The 27,989-nt window shown below is 42.2% G+C and overlaps 1 protein-coding gene across 1 annotated transcript; it reads left to right on the forward strand.

Moving 5' to 3' along the window:
* The first annotated feature begins 6,386 nt into the window (after positions 1–6,386).
* Positions 6,387–27,935, forward strand: LOC137017826 (vascular cell adhesion protein 1-like). Its single transcript, XM_067382518.1, has 6 exons — positions 6,387–6,546; positions 7,047–7,316; positions 7,413–7,742; positions 9,252–9,518; positions 9,624–9,953; positions 27,536–27,935. The coding sequence occupies exons 1-6, from the start codon at positions 6,483–6,485 to the stop codon at positions 27,556–27,558; spliced, it is 1,284 nt and encodes a 427-aa protein (XP_067238619.1). The 5' UTR covers positions 6,387–6,482; the 3' UTR covers positions 27,559–27,935.
* Positions 27,936–27,989: the final 54 nt, after the last annotated feature.

A 27,989-nucleotide genomic window follows, 5' to 3' on the forward strand; every position in this document is an offset into this window, starting at 1 on the left:
AGTTGCGGTCAAAAGTTTACTTACACCTTGCAGAATAAACTGCTTCATCAGGGAAGTACTAAATAAAGAAACAAATACAATGCTAATTTGTATGATTTGTTTGTTTTATAATAAAGTTATGATTATGTAATCATATTTCTACTCTAAATTGTTTTTTGAAATATAAACATTTAAATTGTAGCTGTCATAAATTATGTATTCAAACATTAAATACATAAATTAATTATAAAAAAAATATTTAAAATTAAATTATAATGAATATGTAACATGGTGCATATAATTAGCAGAATGCTCCTCTCTATAGCTGACTAATGAGTTTATGCTGAAATAAGATTTTTCTGAAGTAAATGTGATGTTACGTGACGTTGTTTACAAGCTGTTTCATTGACGTCTTTCCACGCGTTGAAACACTGATTGAGCGATTAAATGTGACAAGTTATGGATCAGTTGTACTGTATCTTGTAACATACCTTCAGATGTTCATTCACATTTATTTCACACTGTAACTGGTATTAAAGTGGAGGAAATTATCAGTACACAGTAAACATCTTGGCCACAGGCTTCAATCACTATCAGCAACTCTTTGCCTTTAGGGAATACCAAATGGGTTTTTATTATTTTCAAACCTACAAAGGTGGATATAAACTTTGGAGTTCTGTATATATATCTATATCTATTGATTTCATTCGATTGAACCAATTATAATAACGGACTGACTGACTGACTTCTTTTTTGTTTTTTTTTCCTCCAGGTATTTTTTTTTTTTTACTTTCTTGCCTATTTGGAACATGTTCATTTATGCATGCTGTGTAGAGGTGGTTCGCAGCTTCATGGACATTTAAGGTTTTCTGCCGATGAAGAGCTTCTGGGACATTGACATAAACAGCACTTTTTCATACAACTTAAAAAAAGGTGGTGACAGACAATTTTGGTTTTCTTGTTTTTGTGCCTTTGGAATTCATTGTTTTTTTGTTTGTTTTGTTTTTTCTTTTCAAAATTACATTCAATGTAATGCTGGAGTAAGATTTTAGAAGAAACCTTTTTGTCCTGTTTAATGTTTGTGCTAGTAAGGGTTGCAGAGCTTATAAGTAACAAGGTTTACAAAAGGTAACACTTTACAAAAGGTCTCGCTTGTTAACATCAATTAATATATTAGATAACATTATCTAACTATGTGCATTGACTTTTTTTTACAGTATTTATCAATATTTGTTAACATTAGGCAATAAAAAAATTTTTTTCTCAAGTTAATAAAATGTATAGTTATTGTTCAGGTTAGTTTACAGTGCATTATCTATTAACATATGCAACTTTTGATTTTAATAATGCATACGTAATATTAACTAGGATTTATAAATGCTTAAAGTATTTTTCATTCATAGTTCATGTTAACTAAAGTAGTTAACTAATAGAAAATTATTGTACAGTGTTACCCAAAGTTTTGAATCTTTTCTTTTCTTTACATTTTGTTTGTATTAATTCATGGGTGTTATCTTATTTATCATCTTATACAGAATGATTTTATCTGAAAATGTAAAAATGCAGAAAGATTGTGATGGTAGGTTTAGGTACCTTTGTATGTGATGGAGAAAATTATAGTGCATATAAGCCTCACTGTCCTCCAGACTCTTTCTAAATGAGAGTTAAAGTGTTGTAATTGTTTGTGATTGTGTATAGTGTTTCTTGGGTTTTTCTTGTGCATCAACAAAAAGGTTTTTGTGCATTCGTTTTAAAGATTATTTTGTCAGTAAATGTAGAGGGTTTCAATTTGCATTTGTGTTGATTGTAATATTTTGAAATATACTAAATTGTAACTTCATTATTATATGTACAAAAAATATAATTACAAATTTATTAAATTATATAATAGTGTACATGTAAATTACATTAAAGTATATTTAAGTTCGCATTAATTGCTTGTCAGTACATTCGGAAGTATACTTTTATTATATTTTGAAGTACATCAAAAATTGTATCAAAGTCCTACTTAAGTGCTTTAAAAAAAAATCACTCAGAAGTTCAACTTATTGCATTTAATATGAACTTAATCTGTGATATATTTGAAATTAATTACAAATAGAATGCACTTAAGCGGCTGAAAACATTACATTTAATTCACACTTAAGTGTATTGATAACTGATATTAAAATATATTTTAGTTCACATTAATTGCTTGTTAGTACATTGGGCAGTGCACTTCAACTATATTTTAAAGGTACTAGAAGCAATTACGAAGGTTGTCATCAAGTTGTATTAAAGTACCACTTAAGTTGTTCAAAAAATCACTCTTAAGTTCAACTTATTGCATTTAATATGAACTTAATATGTGATATATTTTAAATTAAGTACAGATATAATGCACTTAAGCGATGAAAACATTACATTTAATTCACACTTAAGTGTGTTCTTTTAAAGTATATTATTTTTGCAATAAGTACACTTTATAAAAGTATACTAAAGTGCACTTTTTTTTTTCACAAGGGATATTACAGGACAGATACTGCTACATAAATAAACTAACACATTTTCTTCTCCATTACTAAATAATTCACATTATAGAATGAAGAACTTTAATAAAAAATAATGTTTTAATTTGAAGTCTTGATGAATTATACAATAGTTTGTTGAAAGTAATGCATTCTTTAATGTGAATCATTTCGTAATGAAAAAAAAAAAAACAGTTCGTTTATTCTCCATTCACATTGTAGAATGCGTTAGTAATGGAGAATAAACTAACAGTTTTTTTTTCCCATTACTAAATGATTTACATTAAAGAATGCGTTACTATCAACAAACTATTTTATTATTTATCTAGAATTCTAATTAAAAAGTACTTTTTTATTTAAAAGTACATCAATTTACTCACAATGAGCGTGAAGTAGTTGTTTGAGCCATCGTTACCACAGCAGCGTCCATACGCAAGCTACTTCCATTTTAAATGCGCGCTCATGACTGTTTCAGGAAGAACGGAGGGGAGGAGGATGGAGGGTCTAGCTAGCCTCTGTTTTGTTTGACAACACTTCGAACGTTACCCTACCCAGGATCGCTTAGAGCACCTTTAAGATCTGTGGAAATTTTTTAAAAACAGCTAAAAACTAACTGTATCCATTTAGGGTAGCCTCATTACAAGGATTCAGATTATTTCTAGCTCCCCCCCCCCCCCCCCCATTATGAGTCTGTTTTCAGTCATCCATTAGCATGTACTGTTCTTAAAGTCAGTTTCCTCTCAAAATATTTTCTGGGTGGGGTTAGTTCTTTTTAGTCTCATTGCATTGCTCAAGCTATATGGAAGTAAGATAATGCCAAATGTTTTTGAAATAAAAAGCTTGTTGAATTGCACTATTTGAAAAAAAATATGCATTACATTAGCTGTGCTTGCATTTAGATGCACTGTATTTTTAAGGCTTGCATTTTTATGGGATGAAATTCAACACAATCGTATATTTAAGCTGTGAATATTTCAATTAAAAATATTTCACACACATTTTCATTATTAAAAATTCAATAATTCATATTCACCTTTCAAATTTCACTTCCAAAATATTCATTCTGTTTAAAAATACAACCTATAAAATTCGACTAGCAATTTTCAGTCCATTTTATTTCGCTTTACAAATTCGCTTCCACAAATTCAGTGGTTCAAATTCGGCAGAAAATTCAACATTTCACATCCGGGAACTGCAGGAAGAGCAGTAGAGTGCCGATGCATCATCTCTATCTGCTGTTAGTCTGCTTCACCAGCAGGTGCCGCTAGCGGCTGTTTAGGAAGACCAAAGCAACGCTAGTAAATCATCATTCATTCATAAAAACGGATTTACAGAATTAGAGCAAGCATAAGTGAATATGTGATGATTATCAGGGCCAGTATAAATGCAGAAACGCTGATAAAGACACAAAAACTGCATTTATGTTTAATTCAGTGTATTTACGCTTACTTTCCCAGTGTAGCTACAGCTTTCTGTACAGTGAACAAGATAACGTTATTGCCCGATGCTGGTGTACAGAGCAAACGTTAAATCTGAGGTAGACATATATTTCTCTCTGTTGTTTAGTTCCCTTAACTTTATATCGCGGCGCTGTGTTGTAATACTAGGGCTTCCCTCATCCGTCATAGGATTGCCCTGCCATCAGGACAAAAACTCTTAACACAGCTTAATGGACTCGTACAGTGATATAAAAGACCAAACTCGCATCTCATTTGTGATGTAGGTTAGACTATATAGGCTCCAAGAAAGCAGATACTGGCATAAAGTTGATTTGACGTTGAACGTTTGATTATGATACTCGCAAATTTAGGGACCGTCTCTAAAGTTACGACATTCTGTATTCACGTTTCTACCTTCAATTGCATTTAAAGAGAATGACTTAGTCACAAAACCAACTGTAAATTGTTCATCTAGCTGTCAGGTATAATGCAAACCTTTTAGATTTTTGATGTTTATTATAATAAAAGGTAACACTTTATATTAAATAGTTGATATGAACGAACAATGAACTGCACTTCTACAGCACTTACTAATCTTTGTTAATGTTAATTCCAGCATTTAATAATACATTACTAAAACCAAGAGTTGTATTTGTCAACTTTAGTTAATGCACAGTGAAGTAACATGAACAATGAACTGCTGTATTTTTATTAATGTTAACAAAGATTAACAAATACAACAACAAATGTGTTGCTCATGGATAGTTCACATTAGTTAATACATTATGAACCTTACTGTAAAGTGTTTCCAAATAAACTGTCAAGTAATATGTAAAGATTGCTATGTATTTCACTACTGTATTGGATTATACAAAAAAATGCCATAACTTAAAGCTCAATAGCATATGATGAGAATGATTTAGTCACCAAAACTACCTGTGAAGTGTTCATCTAGGTGCCAGGTCGAAGAGTGATGCACCCTTCTCTCTCTCTCTCTCTCTCTCTCTCTCTCACACACACACACACACACATATTCAAACACACTCAACTCAAAGTACATGCACATATACTTTTTCTTTTTTTTACACATTCATCACACAATTAGTTCTACTTAGTTAATTTTATTTCTAAATTTTATTTAAAATTTGTATAAGCAGGATAATCTATGATCAGGTAAAAAAAAAAATTAACAAAGTAAAAAAAAATAGTGTGATGAACGTGTAAAATAAATAAATAAATAAATAAATAAATAGTATATATATATATAAATATATATATAAAAAAATATATATATATATATATATATATATATATATATATATATATATATGCATGTACTTTGAGTGAGGTGTGTTTGAATATGTATATGTGCATGTGTGTCTACAAGAGTTTGGTAGAAGGTAGAAACGTGAATACCAAATGTCGTAACTTTAGAGACGGTCCCTAAATTTGCGAGTATCATAATCAAACGTTCAGCGTCAAATCAACTTTATGCCAGTATCTGCTTTCTTGGAGCCTATATAGTCTAACCTACATCACAAATGAGGTGCGAGTTTGGTCTTTTATATCACTGTACGAGTCCATTAAGCTGTGTTAAGAGTTTTTGTCCTGATGGCAGGGCAATCCTATGACGGATGAGGGAAGCCCTAGTATTACAACACAGCGCCGCGATATAAAGTTAAGGAAACTAAACAACAGAGAGAAATATATGTCTACCTCAGATTTAACGTTTGATCTATACACCAGCATCGGGCAATAACGTTATCTTGTTCACTGTACAGAAAGCTGTAGTTACACTGGGAAAGTAAGCGTAAATACACTGAATTAAACATAAATGCAGCTTTTGTGTCTTTATCAGCTTTTCTGCATTTATACTGGCCCTGATAATCATCACATATTCACTTATGCTTGCTCTAATTCTGTAAATCCGTTTTTATGAATGAATGATGATTTACTAGCGTTGCTTTGGTCTTCCTAAACAGCCGCTAGCGGCACCTGCTGGTGAAGAAGACTAACAGCAGATAGAGATGATGCATCGGCACTCTACTGCTCTTCCTGCAGTTCCCGGATGTGAAATGTTGAATTTTCTGCCGAATTTGAACCACTGAATTTGTGGAAGCGAATTTGTAAAGCGAAATAAAATGGACTGAAAATTGCTAGTTGAATTTTATAGGTTGTATTTTTAAACAGAATAAATATCTTGGAAGTGAAATTTGAAATGTGAATATGAATGATTGAATTTTTAATAATGAAAATGTGTGTGAAATATTTTTAATTCAAATATTCACAGCTTAAATATACGACCATGTTGAATTTCATCCCATAAAAATGCAAGCCTTAAAAATACAGTGCATCTAAATGCAAGTACAGCTAATGTAGTGCATATTTGTTTTCAGTTAGAGCAATTCAACAAGCTTTTTATTTCAAAAACATTTGGCATTAATTTACTTCCATAAAGCTACAGCTATTCAGTCACAGACCACATAGTTACAGTGATAAAGTTAAGTCTTATTTACAGCATTTTCTGATCAGTTGTTTTTCTCTGAGCGCATACAATATGCTTCAACATTTCTTTGGACTTTTTTATCTGTCAGCAGTTTCACAGCTTGTGCTTTTCACTGGTTTGTATTTTCACTTTTATTCTTCTGATGCAGTATCTGTAATGAGACTAAATATGTTTTAAACTTTACCCTTGACTTTATTGTAGGCTAAATGATAACTTTATTTATTTGTTACAACTTTAGATCTTTGTTTCTGTCTTAAGGCCAGTTTGGAGTGTTAAATTAATTTCTGTTCAGTTGATATGTTGGAGTTTGGACTAACCCTGTTCAAATCTTGTTTTGCTACTGTATTAGTAAAGCTTTTTTGGACTCGCTTAAGTGCCCTAAACTACTGTGCACTAATATTTAAATTAATAATTTTATACAATGCTCTTATTGTGTACATACATGTTACATAGTACTAATATATAAAATACCTGCACGTAATTTTGGACCAGTGGTAAGTTTGCAGGTTTAAGAAGTTATTTCTGTGTCTGCTTGTTATCCAATACTTTAGTGCTGCTATTCTCTGTTGAATCTTCATCAGTTTTAAATCACAATCTTCTCTATGTGTTTAACAGGTACACATGCTGCTGAATGTCCTCTTCAGCTCAACCCACAGAGAGTTGTTGTGAGGTACAACGGTTCTGTGGCAGTTAACTGTAGCACTAATGTCCCACATGATGGGATAGGATGGGAAGCCATTGAGGGACTAGTGCCCATGAGTTTATCAGTCAGTCTGATCACATGGAGAGTGTCAAACCTGAGAGAATGGGACACAGAACCATTCTGCTTCATAAACCCTAAAGGTGGTGACCAGTGTGCATCATATCTCGCAGTGACTGTTTACAGTGAGTTTCTCTGTTATTGATATTTTGATCTTTCATTCTCAGAAATATCTACATTCATGACTGCAGATATCAGAGTGTGTAAATCTTCCTCCACAGAGACTCCAGACAGTGTGTCCATCAGCACTGTGAATCACATCGGACCAATGAAGGAGGGAAACCAGTATGAGCTTCAGTGTGACGTTCTCAATGTGGCTCCTGTTCAGTATCTCACTGTCAAATGGTACAAAGGAGAGACTCTGGTGGATCAAACCACCTTCACTGACACCATCAAGACTCCAGTGAATAAAACAGCCACACTCATGATCCGTCCAGACAGATCTGATGATGGAGTTCAGTACAGGTGTGAAGCAGAGCTGGATCTGGGAGAAGAAGGACCTCAACCATCTCCTAAAGACACATCGGATCCTCTCAGTGTTGAAGTTAACGGTAAGTTTATTTATTGCTAAACCTGGAAATGTGATTCAATTTAATTCAGTTTATTTATTTGTTACAACTTTATTTCTGTTATATCTTTGTTTCTGTCTTAAGACCAGAGTTTGGAGTGTTAAATTAATTTCTGTTCAGTTTATATGTTGGAGTTTGGACTAACCCTGTTCAAATCTTGTCTTGCTACTGCATTAGTAAAGCTTTTTTGGACTCGCTTAAGTGCCCTAAACTACTATGCACTAATATTTAAATTAATAATTTTAGACAATGCTCTTATTGTGTACCTACATGTTTTACATAGTACTAATATATAAAATACCTGCATGTAATTACATCTGTAATTAATTTCTGTAATAACATATAATTACATTGTTGACCCTTCCCTTAACCCGTAAACCACCCTTAAACTAGTGTTTTACAATATTAACACTATAAGTACATTGTACCTAACAATTATATCTATAAATCTTTTTAAAGTAAGTTCTGTCACAGTCACCAGCACTAGCACTCCATTTCCCAGCATCCCTCCTGCTCCTCACCTGCACACATTCATTTGTTTCTATGGACACTAATCATCTCACAGCTGCACGTTATCAGTTAATTCCCCTGTGTGTATATAAGTTCCCGTTTCAGTTCTGTTCATTTGTCTGATGTCCGTCATTATACGTTGAGTTGTATCATGCCTGACAAGTATATAGTAGTTAAAGACACATGATGTTTTATTAAAGTTCAGGAGGATCTTGTTCAAATGATCTACCCAATCAGTACGATTGGAGGCCTGTATATACAGACGACTCCACATTGTTCCTCAACAGTCTTTTCTGCATCCCTCCTCACTCTCAGCTCCTATCCCAGCCATGCAGTGATGGGGGGAGTACTCTGGGTTTGGGCCATATTCTGAGCTCGGAGTCCTCCCCCGGACAACATGCCAAATACGGATAATCTTTTACTTGATTATTTGTAAGTGTAAACTCGTGAATTAATATAAAGTGTGAATGCTTTTTTTTTTTGTTGCATATCATGACCATTACAAAAGATTGGCTTTTGCAGCAACCCATACAATTTTTGACTTGGTATTAAAGGTACACTATAACTTCTGGCCCTCTAAAACAAAACTGCATTTCATGGAAAAATATTGTTTTGGTTGTGCTTCGCTTTACATGACTGTGTGGATCAATATAGTTCTTTTGCATAACTAAAAAAAAGAGAGAGACTATGCACTCATAAAACATTCACTACTAGGCTCAAGACATATAACCAATTTAGATGGAAAGGATCTCAAGCTGACTGACTAACAATGGTGAATCAGGGTAAGACAAAAACCATTTTTGGGAAAAAAAAAAAGTTATAATGTACCTTTAAGTAAATGTCATGGTCCTAACTAACCAGTGGTAAGTTTGCAGGTTTAAGTTATTTCTGTGTCTGCTTGTAATCCAATACTTTAGTGCTGAAATTCTCTGTTGAATCTTCATCAGTTTTAAATCACAATCTTCTCTATGTGTTTAACAGGTACACATGCTGCTGAATGTCCTGTTGAGCTCAACCCACAGAGAGCTGTTGTGAGGTACGGCAGTCCTGTGTCAGTTACCTGTAGCACTTCTGTCCCACATGATGGGATAGGATGGGAAGCCAGTGAGGGAGCAGTGCCCATGAGCAAAGACAATCTGATCACATGGAGAGTGTCAAACTTGAGAGAATGGTACATAAAACCATTCTGCTTCATAAACCCTAAAGGTGGTGAACAGTGTTCATCATATCTCCCAATAACTATTTACAGTGAGTTTCTCTGCCATTGATATTGTTATCTTTCATTTTCAGAAATATCTAATGTATGAACATTCATGACTGCAGATATCAGAGTGTGTAAATCTTCCTCCACAGAGACTCCAGACAGTGTGTCCATCAGCACTGTGAATCACATCGGACCAATGAAGGAGGGAAACCAGTATGAGCTTCAGTGTGACGTTCTCAATGTGGCTCCTGTTCAGAATCTCACTGTCAAATGGTACAAAGGAGAGACTCTGGTGGATCAAACCACCTTCACTGACACCATCAAGACTCCAGTGGATAAAACAGTCACACTCATGATCCGTCCAGACAGATCTGATGATGGAGTTCAGTACAGGTGTGAAGCAGAGCAGGATCTGGGAGAAGAAGGACCTCAACCTCCTTCTAAAGTCACATCAAAACCTCTCAGTGTTGAAGTTAACGGTAAGTTTATTTATTGCTAAACCTGGAAATTTGATTCAATTTAATTCAGTTTATATTTTCGGAAGGCCCTTCTAGTGTGAAAAATGTTCTGTCATATTTCCTCATACTCGGGGATTTGCATAATAACTGAGGTAATTTGATCAAATATTACATATTATGAACTGAATTAACTGAGATTTAAAAAAAAAAAAAAGTTTCAGTTGTGAAAATCTACATGTGCCTCGCCACAAACTCTAAGGGAAGAAGGCTTCGGAATGCCAGCTGCTCATGCTGAAATCAACGGTGGATCATCCACACTGGACAACAATCCTCTCCGCTCTCGGAGAGGACCAGTGATATGACGTGACTCTGGGCGATCAGCGGAGACGTGACGTGACTCTGGGCGATCAGCGGCGGCGTGACGTGACTCTGGGCGACCAGCGGCGGCGTGACGTGACTCTGGGCGATCAGCGGAGACGTGACGTGACTCTGGGCGATCAGCGGAGGCGTGACGTGACTCTGGGCGATCAGCGGAGGCGTGACGTGACTCTGGGCGATCAGCGGAGACGTGACGTGACTCTGGGCGATCAGCGGAGGCGTGACGTGACTCTGGGCGATCAGCGGAGGCGTGACGTGACTCTGGGCGATCAGTGGCGCCTTGACTTGGCTCATGAAGATCAACTGTGACTTGACTTTGTGTTGTTGTTGTGGCCGCCATTTTGTGAGTGTTCTCCTTAGCAGCAGCCATTACATGATTCACCATGGCGCCGTGACGTGACAGTGGGCGATCAGCGGCGGCGTGACGTGACTCTGGGCGATCAGCGGAGACGTGACGTGACTCTGGGCGATCAGCGGAGACGTGACGTGACTCTGGGCGATCAGCGGAGGCGTGATGTGACTCTGGGCGATCAGCGGAGACGTGACGTGACTCTGGGCGATCAGTGGCGGCTTGACTTGGCTCATGAAGATCAACTGTGACTTGACTTTGTGTTGTTGTTGTGGCCGCCATTTTGTGAGTGTTCTCCTTAGCAGCAGCCATTACATGATTCACCATGGTGTCGCATTTCTCCGCCGTGACGCGACTCTGGGCGATCAGCGGCGGCGTGACGTGACTCTGGGCGATCAGCGGAGACGTGACGTGACTCTGGGCGATCAGCGGAGACGTGACGTGACTCTGGGCGATCAGCGGAGGCGTGACGTGACTCTGGGCGATCAGCGGAGACGTGACGTGACTCTGGGCGATCAGCGGCGGCGTGACGTGACTCTGGGCGATCAGCGGCGGCGTGACGTGACTCTGGGCGATCAGCGGAGACGTGACGTGACTCTGGGCGACCAGCGGCGGCGTGACGTGACTCTGGGCGATCAGCGGAGACGTGACGTGACTCTGGGCGATCAGCGGAGGCGTGATGTGACTCTGGGCGATCAGCGGAGACGTGACGTGACTCTGGGCGATCAGTGGCGGCTTGACTTGGCTCATGAAGATCAACTGTGACTTGACTTTGTGTTGTTGTTGTGGCCGCCATTTTGTGAGTGTTCTCCTTAGCAGCAGCCATTACATGATTCACCATGGTGTCGCATTTCTCCGCCGTGACGTGACTGTGGGCGATCAGCGGCGGCGTGACGTGACTCTGGGCGATCAGCGGAGACGTGACGTGACTCTGGGCGATCAGCGGAGGCGTGATGTGACTCTGGGCGATCAGCGGAGGCGTGATGTGACTCTGGGCGATCAGCGGAGACGTGACGTGACTCTGGGCGATCAGCGGAGGCGTGACGTGACTCTGGGCGATCAGCGGCGGCGTGACGTGACTCTGGGCGATCAGCGGAGACGTGACGTGACTCTGGGCGATCAGCGGAGGCGTGATGTGACTCTGGGCGATCAGTGGCGGCTTGACTTGGCTCATGAAGATCAACTGTGACTTGACTTTGTGTTGTTGTTGTGGCCGCCATTTTGTGAGTGTTCTCCTTAGCAGCAGCCATTACGCGGCGGCGTGACGTGACTCTGGGCGATCAGCGGAGACGTGACGTGACTCTGGGCGATCAGCGGCGGCGTGACGTGACTCTGGGCGATCAGCGGAGACGTGACGTGACTTTGGGCGATCAGCGGAGGCGTGATGTGACTCTGGGCGATCAGCGGAGACGTGACGTGACTCTGGGCGATCAGTGGCGGCTTGACTTGGCTCATGAAGATCAACTGTGACTTGACTTTGTGTTGTTGTTGTGGCCGCCATTTTGTGAGTGTTCTCCTTAGCAGCAGCCATTACATGATTCACCATGGTGTCGCATTTCTCCGCCGTGACGCGACTCTGGGCGATCAGCGGAGACGTGACGTGACTCTGGGCGACCAGCGGCGGCGTGACGTGACTCTGGGCGATCAGCGGCGGCGTGACGTGACTCTGGGCGATCAGCGGCGGCGTGACGTGACTCTGGGCGATCAGCGGAGGCGTGACGTGACTCTGGGCGATCAGCGGAGACGTGACGTGACTCTGGGCGATCAGTGGCGGCTTGACTTGGCTCATGAAGATCAACTGTGACTTGACTTTGTGTTGTTGTTGTGGCCGCCATTTTGTGAGTGTTCTCCTTAGCAGCAGCCATTACATGATTCACCATGGTGTCGCATTTCTCCGCCGTGACGTGACTCTGGGCGATCAGCGGAGACGTGACGTGACTCTGGGCGATCAGCGGCGGCGTGACGTGACTCTGGGCGATCAGCGGAGGCGTGACGTGACTCTGGGCGATCAGCGGAGACGTGACGTGACTCTGGGCGATCAGCGGAGGCGTGACGTGACTCTGGGCGATCAGCGGAGGCGTGACGTGACTCTGGGCGATCAGCGGAGACGTGACGTGACTCTGGGCGATCAGCGGCGGCGTGACGTGACTCTGGGCGATCAGCGGCGGCGTGACGTGACTCTGGGCGATCAGCGGCGGCGTGACGTGACTCTGGGCGATCAGCGGAGACGTGACGTGACTCTGGGCGATCAGCGGTGGCGTGACGTGACTCTGGGCGATCAGCGGAGACGTGACGTGACTCTGGGCGATCAGCGGAGGCGTGACGTGACTCTGGGCGATCAGCGGAGGCGTGACGTGACTCTGGGCGATCAGCGGAGGCGTGACGTGACTCTGGGCGATCAGCGGAGGCGTGACGTGACTCTGGGCGATCAGCGGAGACGTGACGTGACTCTGGGCGATCAGCGGAGGCGTGACGTGACTCTGGGCGATCAGCGGAGGCGTGACGTGACTCTGGGCGATCAGCGGAGACGTGACGTGACTCTGGGCGATCAGCGGAGGCGTGACGTGACTCTGGGCGATCAGCGGAGGCGTGACGTGACTCTGGGCGATCAGCGGAGACGTGACGTGACTCTGGGCGATCAGCGGCGGCGTGACGTGACTCTGGGCGATCAGCGGCGGCGTGACGTGACTCTGGGCGATCAGCGGAGGCGTGACGTGACTCTGGGCGATCAGCGGAGGCGTGACGTGACTCTGGGCGATCAGCGGCGGCGTGACGTGACTCTGGGCGATCAGCGGCGGCGTGACGTGACTCTGGGCGATCAGCGGCGGCGTGACGTGACTCTGGGCGATCAGCGGAGGCGTGACGTGACTCTGGGCGATCAGCGGCGGCGTGACGTGACTCTGGGCGATCAGCGGAGACGTGACGTGACTCTGGGCGATCAGCGGCGGCGTGACGTGACTCTGGGCGATCAGCGGCGGCGTGACGTGACTCTGGGCGATCAGCGGAGGCGTGACGTGACTCTGGGCGATCAGCGGAGGCGTGACGTGACTCTGGGCGATCAGCGGAGGCGTGACGTGACTCTGGGCGATCAGCGGAGGCGTGACGTGACTCTGGGCGATCAGCGGCGGCGTGACGTGACTCTGGGCGATCAGCGGCGGCGTGACGTGACTCTGGGCGATCAGCGGAGGCGTGACGTGACTCTGGGCGATCAGCGGAGGCGTGACGTGACTCTGGGCGATCAGCGGCGGCGTGACGTGCCTCTTGGCGATCAGCGGCGGCGTGATGTGACTCTGGGCGATCAGCGGAGGCGTGACGTGACTCTGGGCGATCAGCGGAGGCGTGACGTGACTCTGGGCGATCAGCGGCGGCGTGACGTGCCTCTTGGCGATCAGCGGCGGCGTGACGTGACTCTGGGCGATCAGCGGAGACGTGACGTGACTCTGGGCGATCAGCGGAGGCGTGACGTGACTCTGGGCGTTCAGCGGAGGCGAGAAAGTGTCAAATAAGTTTTTTTTTTTCTCCAAAATGTGACTCATCTGCATGGAGTCTATAAAAATTCAGTTGACTTTTAGCATTTCACTGATCATGTGTATGAAGTATGAATGTAAATTAATGACTTAATATGCATGACCAGGGAAACTGTGATTACACATCAGTTTTATATATAAATTCCTGCATCTGATTTTGATCTGCACATTTTATTGAATGTTCAATTGGATTTTAGATTAATTTAGAATTATTGGACAAAAAATTATAGCACACATTGCCTCAAAAATAATGTTTAGTATGTGAATATAATAGTTGTTTAATTATTGATAGGCTACCATTTATCACTAATAACTTTTTAAAAACAGTAATTTTAGGTTAAATGGTTTTCCTGCCTGCCTGTCATTTGTATTAAAAAGAAAGAAAAAAAATCTATATTTTTTACTTTTATATGATAAACAATTATTATTAGTTATTATTAGTGTTGTTGATGAGTAAAATCTGGATCCCAAAGAAAACAAAAAAACAACAAAGAACCACTGATGTACATGACATGGTTTTAAAAGAAAAACAAAGCTGGCTTTTTTTCTCTTTTTTTACATTTTTATTGTTTCGAACATCAGTTTTCTAATATGTTTGATTGTTTGTCATCTTGTAATACCTCATTTAAAAAGGTATTAAGCATTAATCATTCATTGCACAGCACATCTTTTAAATTTCTTACTTTGTGTGAAGTTCAGTTGTGCCATTTCCTGTAAGCAGAGTACAAAGATTTTGAAGAACACAAGACTTGATGGTTGTTCAGGAAAATGGGATTATTGTGAACTTTGCAAACACCCCACAATGTTACTTCTTTCACATCAAACACGGGTCAGTATGGCATGTAAGGTTTCAGGCATATGCAGTATTCAGAGCCTCAACGCAGTTACATGCAGTCCATTTCACAGGACCTCAGGCCACAATCTGATCTCTCAACCTGGATGTTGTCAGAAGTGAATGAACACTTACACTTGACTGTAAATGAAATGATCAAAGATAATAGTTTTGATGTAATTTGTTTTACTGAATCCTGGCTTAAACCAACTGATTATTTCGGTCATAATGAGTCTACACCACCTGGCTACTGTTATGAGCAGTGGTGGCGGTGTTGTAACTATATATAGAGATACTCATAATGTTAGTCAGAAAACAGAACATGTTTTATCACGGCCTTCTATTCAGCTGCTGGTGTTGGTGACAGAAGTAGGCAAGTAATTGACGTGTGCGTAAATTTAATCCATGCACACAGATGTTAAAATGCAAACAGCGTCCATTTAATGTGCTCCAATCAATAAACATTGCTTCCAACCAGCTTCCTGTGAGCTCTCATTCTTTAAAGTTCATGACATGATACCAATGCGAAGTTCATACCTTGCAGATAGAGCAAACACAATGTCCATAACCTATACGGTTTCTTGCACAGTTAAGCATTAAGATCAGTCCAACACAGTAAACCAGTTGACAGTTGTAAGCACGTTCAAAGGCACAGCTTGATGGTCAAGCACAATCAAAAACTAGCTTTCCTGGCACCAAACACACCTGTTGTCTAATTAACCATCTGCTCCTAATATACCATTGTCAGAGCGCCACCCGGCGGACAAAAATATGATTGCATCAAAATGGCTCATGCAGGTTTAATTCATTTGATTTTTTTTTTTTTTTTTTTTAAACTAAACTTTCAAAACTACAAAATTAAACAGCAACACATTTTCACATTTTGCAAGTATACACTGAAACAGCAATAATGAAAAGAAACAAAAAAAATGAACTTAAAATTAAAGGGCATCACAAACATGTTAAATTCATTTAGCAAAGATACAGTTCTTTGGGCTTTTCGATTTGTTGAAAACTTTATAGATTCTAAATAACATGAGCAAATTTGGGTTTTGAGTTATTCCATTTAGTTTGATAATTATTTTTTTTTTTTTTCCTAATAACAAAAACAATATATGGATAATATATATTTTTCTTTTGGAAAAGTTATATTCGAATAAAGTAAAACAGATGACAAATTTAAGACTAGGTTGCAGCTCATTCTAACACTTAGAAACTGAGACATCTCATAACAAAAGGAAGATGAACAGGGACATTCAAAAATAAATGCACAAAAGACTCTCACAATTATAAAAAGAGCAATTGTAATCAATAATTGTTCAGAGACTTTATGTCACGGGCACACAAGAACAAGATGTTGAGATCCAGTTGCAGCATAAGTATTTATTGGGGAATCCAGAAACGTTAATCCAAAGGCAGGCAAGGGTAAAAATCCAAAATATCCAGTCCACAAAACACAACGCCAGAGAAACAAAACGGTGCACGTAACAAATACAATAAACCACAACCAAGGACAGAAACAACTCAGTATAAATAGACAGACACTAATAACATAATACAAAACAGGTGTGTGTAATGAAGTGATCATGAGATAATGAGTCCGGCAGTGCGTTATGGGTAATGAAGTGAATGCAATGGGTAGAAATGAGAGTCCGGGATGGAGTGCCCTCTAGTGGCTGATAGGGCACTCTCACTGGTGATCGTGACATTACCCCCCCTCAAAGGAGCGGCTACCAGACGCTCCACCAGTCCAAAAAAAAAAAAAAAAAAACACCAAAAAACCCAGGAGGGAGGTGGACAGGTGGAGGATCAGGGGGAGGGATGGTGGGCCAGGACCAGAACCCCCGACCGAAGGCCAGGGGGGAGCCGGAGGAACAAACCACGGGGGGCTCAAGAGAGTCAGGGTCCTGGCTGAATGCCAGGGCGGCGCTGGAAGAACTGACCAGGCGGGTTCCCCGGGGTCTGGAGTCCTGGCTGGTTGCCAAGGCGGCGCTGGAGGAACTGACCAGGCTGGTTCCAACGGTTCAGACGGCCTGGGCAGTGGCGGCAGGGCAGAAAGCCTGGGCAGCGGCGGCAGGGCAGAAGGCTTGGATGATGGCGGCAGGACAGAAGATCTGGGCGGTGGCGGCAGGGCAGAAGACTTGGACGGCGGCAGGGCAGTAGGCCAAGGGTGCTTCATGGCCATATCAGGGAGAGCGGACAGCTCGGTGACGGCCTCCGTGGCCGTATCAGAGAGAGCGGACAGCTCGGTGACGGCCTCCGTGGCCGTATCAAGGGGAGCGGACAGCTCGGTGATGGTACCAGGCTCGGGCTGCTCAGGCGGCAGGGCAAGGCGCTTCGGTGGCGCCCGCAGGGCAAGGCGCTTCGGTGGCGCGGCCTCCGTGGCCGTATCAAGGGGAGCGGACAGCTCGGTAACGGTCTCCGTGGCCGTATCAGGGAGAGCGGAGGACTCAGGGATGGCAGCGGGCTCAGACTGGGGCTGCTCTGGGATGGCAGCGTGCTCAGGCTGGGGCTGCTCTGGGACGGCAGCGTGCTCAGGCTGGGGCGGGCTCTGGAGTGGACTCGGGCTGGGGCTGCTCTGGGACGGCAGCGTGCTCGGGCTGGGGCTGCTCTGGGACGGCAGCGTGCTCTGGCTGGGGCTGCTACTGACGGCAGCGGACTCTGGCTGGTGGACTCACTGACGGCAGCGTGCTCGGGCTGGGGCTGCTCTGGGACGGCAGCGTGCTCGGGCTGGGGCTGCTCTGGGACGGCAGCGTGCTCGGGCTGGGGCTGCTCTGGGACGGCAGCGTGCTCAGGCTGGGGCTGCTCTGGGACGGCAGCGTGCTCAGGCTGGGGCTGCTCTGAGACGGCAGCGTGCTCAGGCTGGGGCTGGCTGGAGCGGACTCACTGACTGGAGCGGGCTCTGGAGTGGACTCACTGACAGGAGCGGGCTCTGGAGTGGACTCACTAACTGGAGCGGGCTCTGGAGTGGACTCACTAACTGGAGCGGGCTCTGGAGTGGACTCACTGACTGGAACGGGCTCTGGAGTGGACTTACTGACTGGAGCGGACTCTGGAGTGGACTCACTGACTGGAGCGGGCTCTGGAGTGGACTCACTAACTGGAGTGGACTCACTGACTGGAACGGGCTCTGGAGTGGACTCACTGACTGGAGCGGGCTCTGGAGTGGACTCACTGACTGGAGCGGGCTCTGGAGTGGACTCACTGACTGGAGCGGGCTCTGGAGTGGACTCACTGACTGGAGCGGGCTCTGGAGTGGACTCACTGACTGGAGCGGGCTCTGGAGTGGACTCACTGACTGGAGCGGGCTCTGGAGTGGACTCACTGACTAGAGTGGACTCACTGACTGGAGCGGGCTCTGGAGTGGACTCACTGACTGGAGCGGGCTCTGGAGTGGACTCACTGACTGGAGCGGGCTCTGGAGTGGACTCACTGACTGGAGCGGGCTCTGAAGTGGACTCACTGACTGGAGCGGGCTCTGGAGTGGACTCACTGACTGGAGCGGGCTCTGGAGTGGACTCACTGACTGGAGCGGGCTCTGGAGTGGACTCACTGACTGGAGCGGGCTCTGGAGTGGACTCACTGACTGGAGCGGGCTCTGGAGTGGACTCACTGACTGGAGCGGGCTCTGGAGTGGACTCACTGACTGGAGCGGGCTCTGGAGTGGACTCACTGACTGGAGCGGGCTCTGGAGTGGACTCACTGACTGGAGCGGGCTCTGGAGTGGACTCACTGACTGGAGCGGACTCTGGAGTGGACTCACTGACTGGAGCGGGCTCTGGAGTGGACTCACTGACTGGAGCGAGCTCTGGAGTGGACTCACTAACTGGAGTGGACTCACTGACTGGAACGGGCTCTGGAGTGGACTCACTAACTGGAGCGGGCTCACTGACTGGAGCGGCCTCTGGAGTGGACTCACTAACTGGAGCGGGCTCTGGAGTGGACTCACTGACTGGAGCGGGCTCTGGAGTGGACTCACTAACTGGAGCGGGCTCTGGAGTGGACTCACTGACTAGAGTGGACTCACTGACTGGAACGGGCTCTGGAGTGGACTCACTAACTGGAGCGGGCTCTGGAGTGGACTCACTGACTAGAGTGGACTCACTGACTGGAACGGGCTCTGGAGTGGACTCACTGACTAGAGTGGACTCACTGACTGGAACGGGCTCTGGAGTGGACTCACTGACTAGAGTGGACTCACTGACTGGAACGGGCTCTGGAGTGGACTCACTGACTGGAGCGGGCTCTGGAGTGGACTCACTGACCGGAGTGGGCTCTGGAGTGGACTCACTGACCGGAGCGGGCTCTGGAGTGGACTCACTGACCGGAGCGGGCTCTGGAGTGGACTCACTGACCGGAGCGGGCTCTGGAGTGGACTCACTGACCGGAGCGGGCTCTGGAGTGGACTCACTGACCGGAGCGGGCTCTGGAGTGGACTCACTGACTGGAGTGGGCTCACTGACTGGAACGGGCTCTGGAGTGGACTCACTAACTGGAGCGGGCTCACTGACTGGAGCGGCCTCTGTAGTAGACTCACTGACTGGAGCGGACTCACTGGCTGAAGCGTGCTCTGGAGTGGACTCACTGACTGGAGCGGGCTCTGGAGTGGACTCACTGACTGGAGCGGGCTCTGGAGTGGACTCACTGACTGGAGCGGGCTCTGGAGTGGACTCACTGACTGGAGCGGGCTCACTGACTGGAACGGGCTCTGGAGTGGACTCACTAACTGGAGCGGGCTCACTGACTGGAGCGGCCTCTGTAGTAGACTCACGGACTGGAGCGGACTCACTGGCTGAAGCGTGCTCTGGAGCGGACTCACTGGCTGGAGCGGGCTCTGGAGTAGACTCACTGACTGGAGCGGACTCACTGGCTGAAGCGTGCTCTGGAGTGGACTCACTGACTGGAGCGGGCTCTGGAGTGGACTCACTGACTGGAGCGGGCTCACTGACTGGAACGGGCTCTGGAGTGGACTCAGTAACTGGTGTGGACTCACTGACTGGAGCGGGCTCTGTAGTAGACTCACTGACTGGAGCGGACTCACTGGCTGAAGCGTGCTCTGGAGTGGACTCACTGACTGGAGCGGGCTCTGGAGTGGACTCACTGACTGGAGCGGGCTCACTGACTGGAACGGGCTCTGGAGTGGACTCACTAACTGGAGCGGGCTCACTGACTGGAGCGGCCTCTGTAGTAGACTCACTGACTGGAGCGGACTCACTGGCTGAAGCGTGCTCTGGAGCGGACTCACTGGCTGGAGCGGGCTCACTGGCTGGAGCCGACTCACTGGCTGGAGCCGACTCACTGGCTGGAGCCGGCTCACTGGCTGGAGCCGACTCACTGGCTGGAGCCGACTCACTGGCTGGAGCCTTTCTCCTCTTCCTCCTTTTACGTGAGATAGACGATGTACCTGTGTCCATCTCCTCGGTGGACTCTGGAGCGGACTCACAGGCTGGATCGGACTCACTGGTTGGTAGATCAGGTGAGGTCCTCCGACCCCGATCTTCGAGGTAGAAAACGAAACCCCAAAAATCCAGGGTCCGGAGCCCCTCCAACTCACACTGAGGAAGAGGGTCATCCAGGCATCCATTGAATATCTCCTTTTGCGCTGCATCATTATAACGCAGTCCTCTTGCCATTGTCCAGAAAAACTGGGCAAAACCTCCTACCTCTGCTCCCTCCTGTCGCAGAGCCAAAACTGCCCGAAACAGAGCCATTCGCTCTCCAATGGAGGCTGGAGGACGAATCCGAACACTCATGCTGCTGGATCCCTTGGTGGTGGTTTATTCTGTCACGGGCACACAAGAACAAGATGTTGAGATCCAGTTGCAGCATAAGTATTTATTGGGGAATCCAGAAACGTTAATCCAAAGGCAGGCAAGGGTAAAAATCCAAAATATCCAGTCCACAAAACACAACGCCAGAGAAACAAAACGGTGCACTTAACAAATACAATAAACCACAACCAAGGACAGAAACAACTCAGTATAAATAGACAGACACTAATAACATAATACAAAACAGGCGTGTGTAATGAAGTGATCATGAGATAATGAGTCCGGCAGTGCGTTATGGGTAATGAAGTGAATGCAATGGGTAGAAATGAGAGTCCGGGATGGAGTGCCCTCTAATGGCTGATAGGGCACTCTCACTGGTGATCGTGACACTTTACTTCCAGTGTTACACCAAGTTGCCTGATTTCTGAATAGAAATATAATTTTGGCAGAAATAGAATTCAAGACGATGCAATATTCTTTAACAGAAATATGACACATAAAATTAAGACAGTTCAGTAATACTCAACTGACCAACTAATCATATATCAATCATGATTTATGAATCTTCAATTTCATCAAAGTTAACACTCTTAAGTAAAAAAATCTCCAATTTGACATTTGAGACCAGATACCTTAGAGAAATTATTTATGGTAATAATTGCTTTGCATTTTTTTAAAAAGTGTTGTGTCATCAGCCAGCTGACAAATGTTTAATTCATTCCCAAAAATGTTAATACCCTGAAAGAAGTTCATATTTACATAGCAAGAAAGAACCTGTGTGACAAGCTGAAAAAGAAATAGATTGGGCAGCCTTGTCTGATGCCCCTAGAAAGAAAAAATCTACCAGAAATCATTTTAACAGAGCTGCTACATTCTGTGTACAGGGATGTTACTGCCTTTCTAAAATAAATAAATAAATAAAGTATTAAACATTAGAATACTTTAAACTCAAATTTTAAAGTATTCTAATGTTGCGAACATGTATTTGTGCTCCACTGTATCAGTTAAAATCAGTTAATAGTATTAGGTTGTCAAGTCATTCAGATTGAAAGCGCTGGTACATGTAAACACCATGGATTAGACAACGTCTCATGTATCAAAAAAGTGTACATGTAAACGTGGCTAATGAGAAGGTGGATATAATCAAATGAAAAGGTGACTGTAATAAATAAAATCAAGAATAAGATGAATATTGTTGCATATATGCCTCCCTTTCATGAAACCTGACTAAGAGAAAACAGTTTGACATCTGTGTTTAATAAAGGTATATATATCCATCTAGAGATAGAGTATCCTTATTTGGCTTTGGTACTAAGGTAATTACACCCTGTCTAAGAGATGGAGGTAAAATTAAATTCTTTATAGATTCATTAAACATAGCTAAAATAAATGGGGAAAGGGCATCCCTGAAAAATTCATTCGTAAGCCTATTAATACCAGGAGATTTGTTATCCTATAAGTTCTGTAATACCAAGCTTTTTCTCATAAATGCTGCCAAACTCATTGTTAACAAAAAATACAATTATCCATTTTTTTTAAAAAGGACTCAAATGTCAGAGCTAAGTTTAATGAAATTTTGCTATATATTTTGAAATTGTAGGTAAATCATCTGACAGTGTTGTTTATCTGTAATTTATTAATTGATAATCTTTCATCATTTCTTTTTCTCTGAAGAATAAAAATATCTCATGTTTTTTTCAGCATGTTGAAGCCCCTTCCTTTTGGAGTGTATGAAAGCACCTTTTGCCTTCTCCTCCTAAAGCTTATTTAAATACCCTTGTAATTTTATGAGATTTTGAGCTTCTTCTTCTGTTTTATCTGTTTTATCACACTGGCCACCAAACTTTTGGATGATGGCCCATTTATTTTTGGCAATCCTCATTTTAATGGCTAAACTCCTCACTTTATGGGCCCTATACACCCGGAGCAATGCGACGCAAGGCGCAGCGCAATTGTGTTTGCTAGTTTGCGTTCAGCGTCACGTCCTTAAATTAGTAAATGCATTTGCGCCAGTTAGTGCGCCCATGGGCGTGCTGGTCTAAAAAAGAGGTGTGTTCAGGCGCATTGCCGGCGCATTGCTATTTTAAGGAGCTGAAAATAGACTGCGCCATAGACCAACTCAAACCTGGTCTAAAGTCTAAATTCAATGGCACAATATTTTTTTGTTAGAGCGCGTTGGTAGAAACTGCGCCTCTGGGCGCGTCCACAGTGTGCGTTGACTTTGCTTATTACACACAGGGATGCGCATCACACAAACATGCCAAATATTAAAAACAAAAGGATTACAGTGTAAAAGAATATTATTGTGTAGGCTACATATAAAAATGTAATGATGAATAGTCATTGTGTGTATTAGAATTAGGATACCTATTTTCAATTCAGCCTATTACTACTTATAATGATGAACGAAATTGGCTAATTAATTGAACAATCTTGCCAATACACACACATATTAACTGACTGATCGCGCGGAGCTATTTGAAAGCCTGTATCCAACGCAGACGACTGAAAGATTGACTGGCCACTTAACAGGTAATTTCAGCAAAACATCACTCGTTGAACTCCTCAGTTGAATCGGTGTGTTTAATAAGTCAGTGTATTTTATAATGTTATATGTTATATAATATATAATTATATAATATATATAATGTTATATCCTGCTTGTCCCGTAGATGATCTGCTCGCGCGCTTTAACTTCGCGCACGAGCAGATCAGTTTCTACGCTTGAAAAGCGTTCAGCTTTTCCGCCAACAAATTCCGGCATGTAAATAGCAATCCGCCATGGCGCGAGCGCATCTCGCTCTTAAAGGGAATGGGAGATGACACTCTGATTGGTTTATTGAACGTTACGCCCATTACTCATTAAGAGAATAGGGACAACCCATTTCAAAAATGCGCCCCGGCGCACGGACCGTTTTTCCGTCGTTAAAATAGCAAAAGTGGATTTGGACACGCCCTGAGTGCACCTGCGCCGTGCGCTTTACACTTTGCATTTAGATCGTTAAAATAGGGCCCTATATTTCATAATATCCCAATGCAGCCCATATTGGTAAAATTCTGTTTATAGTATTTTTCAATTATTCTTAAGACCTCCCGCTTAAAATCATTGTTTAATAATAAAGAATTGTTTAAAATCCAGTGTCGACTTCTGCTCATGTTCTTTCCACTGTCATTATTAGTGGTGATGAACGTGTGAATAGATTTATGGTCCATAAAAACTGCAGGAACATTAGTAACGTTGTCTATTAAGGAAGTCAATGCCTCTGATATTAACCATAGATCTATACGAGACTGCAAAGACAAATCACTATTTTGCCATGTATACATGAGTTTTGGGGGGTTCATTTTTCACCAGATATCAACAAGTCCTAAATTATTGCATTATCCACAACTTGTTACTAACATCATCTTTTACTCCTTTGGGAGGCCATCTATCTAAGTTATTATCTGGGGCTACATTAAAATCACCCCAAGTATAAATTTTGCATTTACGTGTTTAGTTAATAAATTCGTCCTTCTAATTCATGAAGTAAAAGCAAATTTGTAGATTTGCAATTAGTACCATAAATATTAGCAATAATATATAGCTTATGAGAGTCCTCTAATAAGAATATTAGCCACCTTCCATTAATATTACTGTCATTATGAAGAATTTTCCCCCTGAAATTTCCTTTGAGAATAGGAACGACCCCTGCTGATCTATTTGTACCATGACACAAACAAATGTCCTGACATCACTTTTCCAAAAATTGTAATCAGCCCTTGAACTATGCATTTCTTGTGATAAATAATAAAACCAGCCATTTTATCTTTCAAAAACAAAAACACAGCTTTTCTTTTATTTATATCACAGATACATGAAACATTAATAGAAACCAATAAAAAATACAGGATTAAAGATAACTTGAACAACTGCTATAAATTGGTTTACTAAGCAGAACAACAATTCCCGGTCAACCCTTCTGTGTTAATGTACATGAACTTATCCAAAACTAAAACAACATATTTTATATATGTACACTGTAAAAAAAAATCCCGTTGTTTCTACGGAAAAATACCGGCAGCTGTGGTTACCAGAACAATACTGTAAAAATGACATCAAACCGTAAACATACTTATGGAGTTACATGTGAATTTTACATTTTAAATATGTATATTTAACATTCGATTTCAGTACACTGTAAAAACAATCCCAGTAAAATTTACGGTAAAATAACATATTTCATTAACTGATATAATGTTAATTTACCAACCTAATGAAGTACTAATATCTGATTATGAATGAATCAAATGATGAATCAAAGTTCATCACAAGCAGATTTTCCACAAGCTGAGGAGGACAATACTAATATATAGAAGGAGCACACAGTGTCATTCACACACACACTAAACACCATCATGGTAAACCTAATGTACATAACTGATTAGAAAAAAATGAGAAAAACTAAGAAGAAACAGTTATTTCAACAAAAATATATCAAATGTGAATTGTGGGAATGTCAATTTACGGTTTTTCACTGTAAATTTTACAATGAATTGTTATTTTTCACTTTCAAAAACTGTGAATTTAACGGTATTTTACCGTAAAATTACATTAAATGTACCGTTAGATCTATTACAGTTATTCACCGTATATAGTACGGAAACTTTCTGTAAACCAATTAACAGTTTTTCACCGCAGCATTTTTACAGTCTTTTACTGTTAAAATCACGGTAATTTTTTACAGTGTAGGTGGAGGAGCAAGAAAGCAAAAGAGAGAGAAAAAATAGAAATGAAACGTTATGAGGGAAAAAAGTAACTGTCTATGGACCTGTTTTAACTGTTCAACACATACTAGACTATATAAAAGTCAAAACAAAAGTTTTTTTTTTTTTTTTTACCTGAAAACAGAAATTTCATTAAAATGTCACTTAAGCGATTCCAAAAAAAGCACAAACACAGTAGCAAGAATTCTGTGTTTCTGTTTGTCCCATCATTAACACTGCTCTTCTTCCTGTCACCTTGTAATACCTCATTTAAAGGTATTAAACATTAATCATTCATTGCACAGCACATCTTTTAAATTTCTTATGTATTTTAACATGTAGTTGTAGTTTATGTAGTTTATTTCTAAGTTCAGTTGTGCCACTTCCTGTAAGATGAGTACAAAGATTGTGAAAGCCGTTTCAACTCTGAAAAATATGTTTTGGAGAACACAAGAACAGTGAACAGCTGAATAGCAGCTTAAAAAAAAACTTCTTTTCCATAAATTTTTTCTTCAGTGTTAAATGTGAATTTGCTCAGTTAGAATTTGTTGAAGGAAATGAATATGATTGACAGAGTCACAGATTCACACTTTTTTTTTACACATAGTCAGAGGGGCGTTATGAGGCGTTATATGTGTAGAAGAAGGTGTTAATGATCTGAAGTGCCATAAGTTTATATATCTTTTTGTGACAATCGATGGCTACTTTTTTAAGAGGTTTACATTGTAAGTTCTGTCACTCCAGTCTGGTTTATTCTTGGTTTTGAGACACTCATGTATCTTCTTGTTTTATCGTTCTTGTGTTGTTGTGTTCTATGTGGCTCGCGGTTTGTGTTTTCTTTGGCTGTGTGTTTTTATTTTATATTTTGAGTGAACACATTTTAGCTTCACTTTTTGTCTCCGGAGATACCTTGATCTGATTGATTTTTGAAGGCAGCATACATTTATCCTTCGCTGCCTCTGATATCCCACAATCCTGTGCTGTCCATTCTGTGAAAAAATAAAGATGGAGTCTGAAAGTTGTGGTTGGTGGTCAGTTTGTGTGTAAATGTACATTTCTGACCAACATTTAACACTTTTGATGTCATTTCTAGTGAGAAATTACTACTATAGTAATTAAATATTTGTTTAGTTCTCACCAAAGCTCGCTCTATTTTGCTGTAGATCATTAAAATGATATTCCTTTGTGCGCAAATGTTGCCTGCAAAGGCTTTGCCATAAGACAGTGAGTCAACAAGCTTATCATGTTTGTTTCTATGTACCTTGTCCAGCCCCACACTTCTTGTTATCACCAGACTCAGATGTGCCAAAATTATTTTTTTAGCGAATTGTTCTTTAAAAATCATATTTCATATGTTACAAAAACAGCCTTCTTCCACCTCAGAAACATCACTAAGCTATGGAACATGTTATCTGTTAGTTCATGCATCCATGACCTCTAGACTAGATTACTGTAATGCATTACTAGATGGTTGTCCTGCATCCACAATAAACAAGCTGTAATTGGTACAAAATGTAGCTGCTAGAGTTCTTACCAGGTCAAGAAAATATGATCATATATCACCAATTTTATCATCTCTACACTGGTTACCCATTAAGTTCCGTATTTATTATAAAATATTGCTAATGACCTATAAGGCTCTAAATGGTTTAGCTCCTGTGTACTTAACCGATCTTCTATCGCCCTACAATCCTTCACGATCTTTAAGATCACAAAACTCTGGACTTCTGGTTGTACCTAGTATATCTAAGTCCACTAAAGGAGGTAGAGCGTTTTCACATTTGGCTCCTAACTCTGGAATAGCCTTTCTGATAATGTTCGGGGCTCAGACTCACTCAGTTCAATGTAAAGACGCATCTCTTTAGCCAAGCATTCACTTAATGCATCTCATATTCTTGTACTCCAGTATATCAGATCAAATGCACATGTTTATCTTTGCTTAATGTTATGAACAGCAGCTATGTTAATTATTCTCCATTTTCTTTTCTGTTTTATCTCAGGATGCCTGTCCAAAGGTGGCTAGAGAGGACATCAGCTTCAGTTTGGATTCAGCCTCCTATGAAGACTTCAGATGACCACCACACCTGCAAGGACTTCAAACGTGAACTCTGGATCAACATGTACCATTCCAAATGTTGCTATATATCCTAATCCTTGTTAACATGTATTCATTACATCCATGCGCTCATTGTTTCTACCTAAATTAATACATTGTTTAAATTAATGCATTGTTAGCTAACTGCATGATTTGCATATGTACATTTCTGAAATTAATAATTTGGACACAGTCAACTCTGATAACAGATTACTCTAAATTGTAACGTTGACATGCATTTTCTGTAAAGCTGCTTTGAAATGACATGTATTGTAAAACGTGCTATACAAATAAATGTGAATAGAATTGCACTGAACTTGATGTCAGTCAGGGGCCATATTCACAAACATCTTAAGGCT

The sequence above is a fragment of the Chanodichthys erythropterus genome, chromosome 3, assembly GCF_024489055.1.
Source record: "Chanodichthys erythropterus isolate Z2021 chromosome 3, ASM2448905v1, whole genome shotgun sequence".
NCBI classification, from domain to species: Eukaryota; Metazoa; Chordata; class Actinopteri; order Cypriniformes; family Xenocyprididae; genus Chanodichthys; species Chanodichthys erythropterus.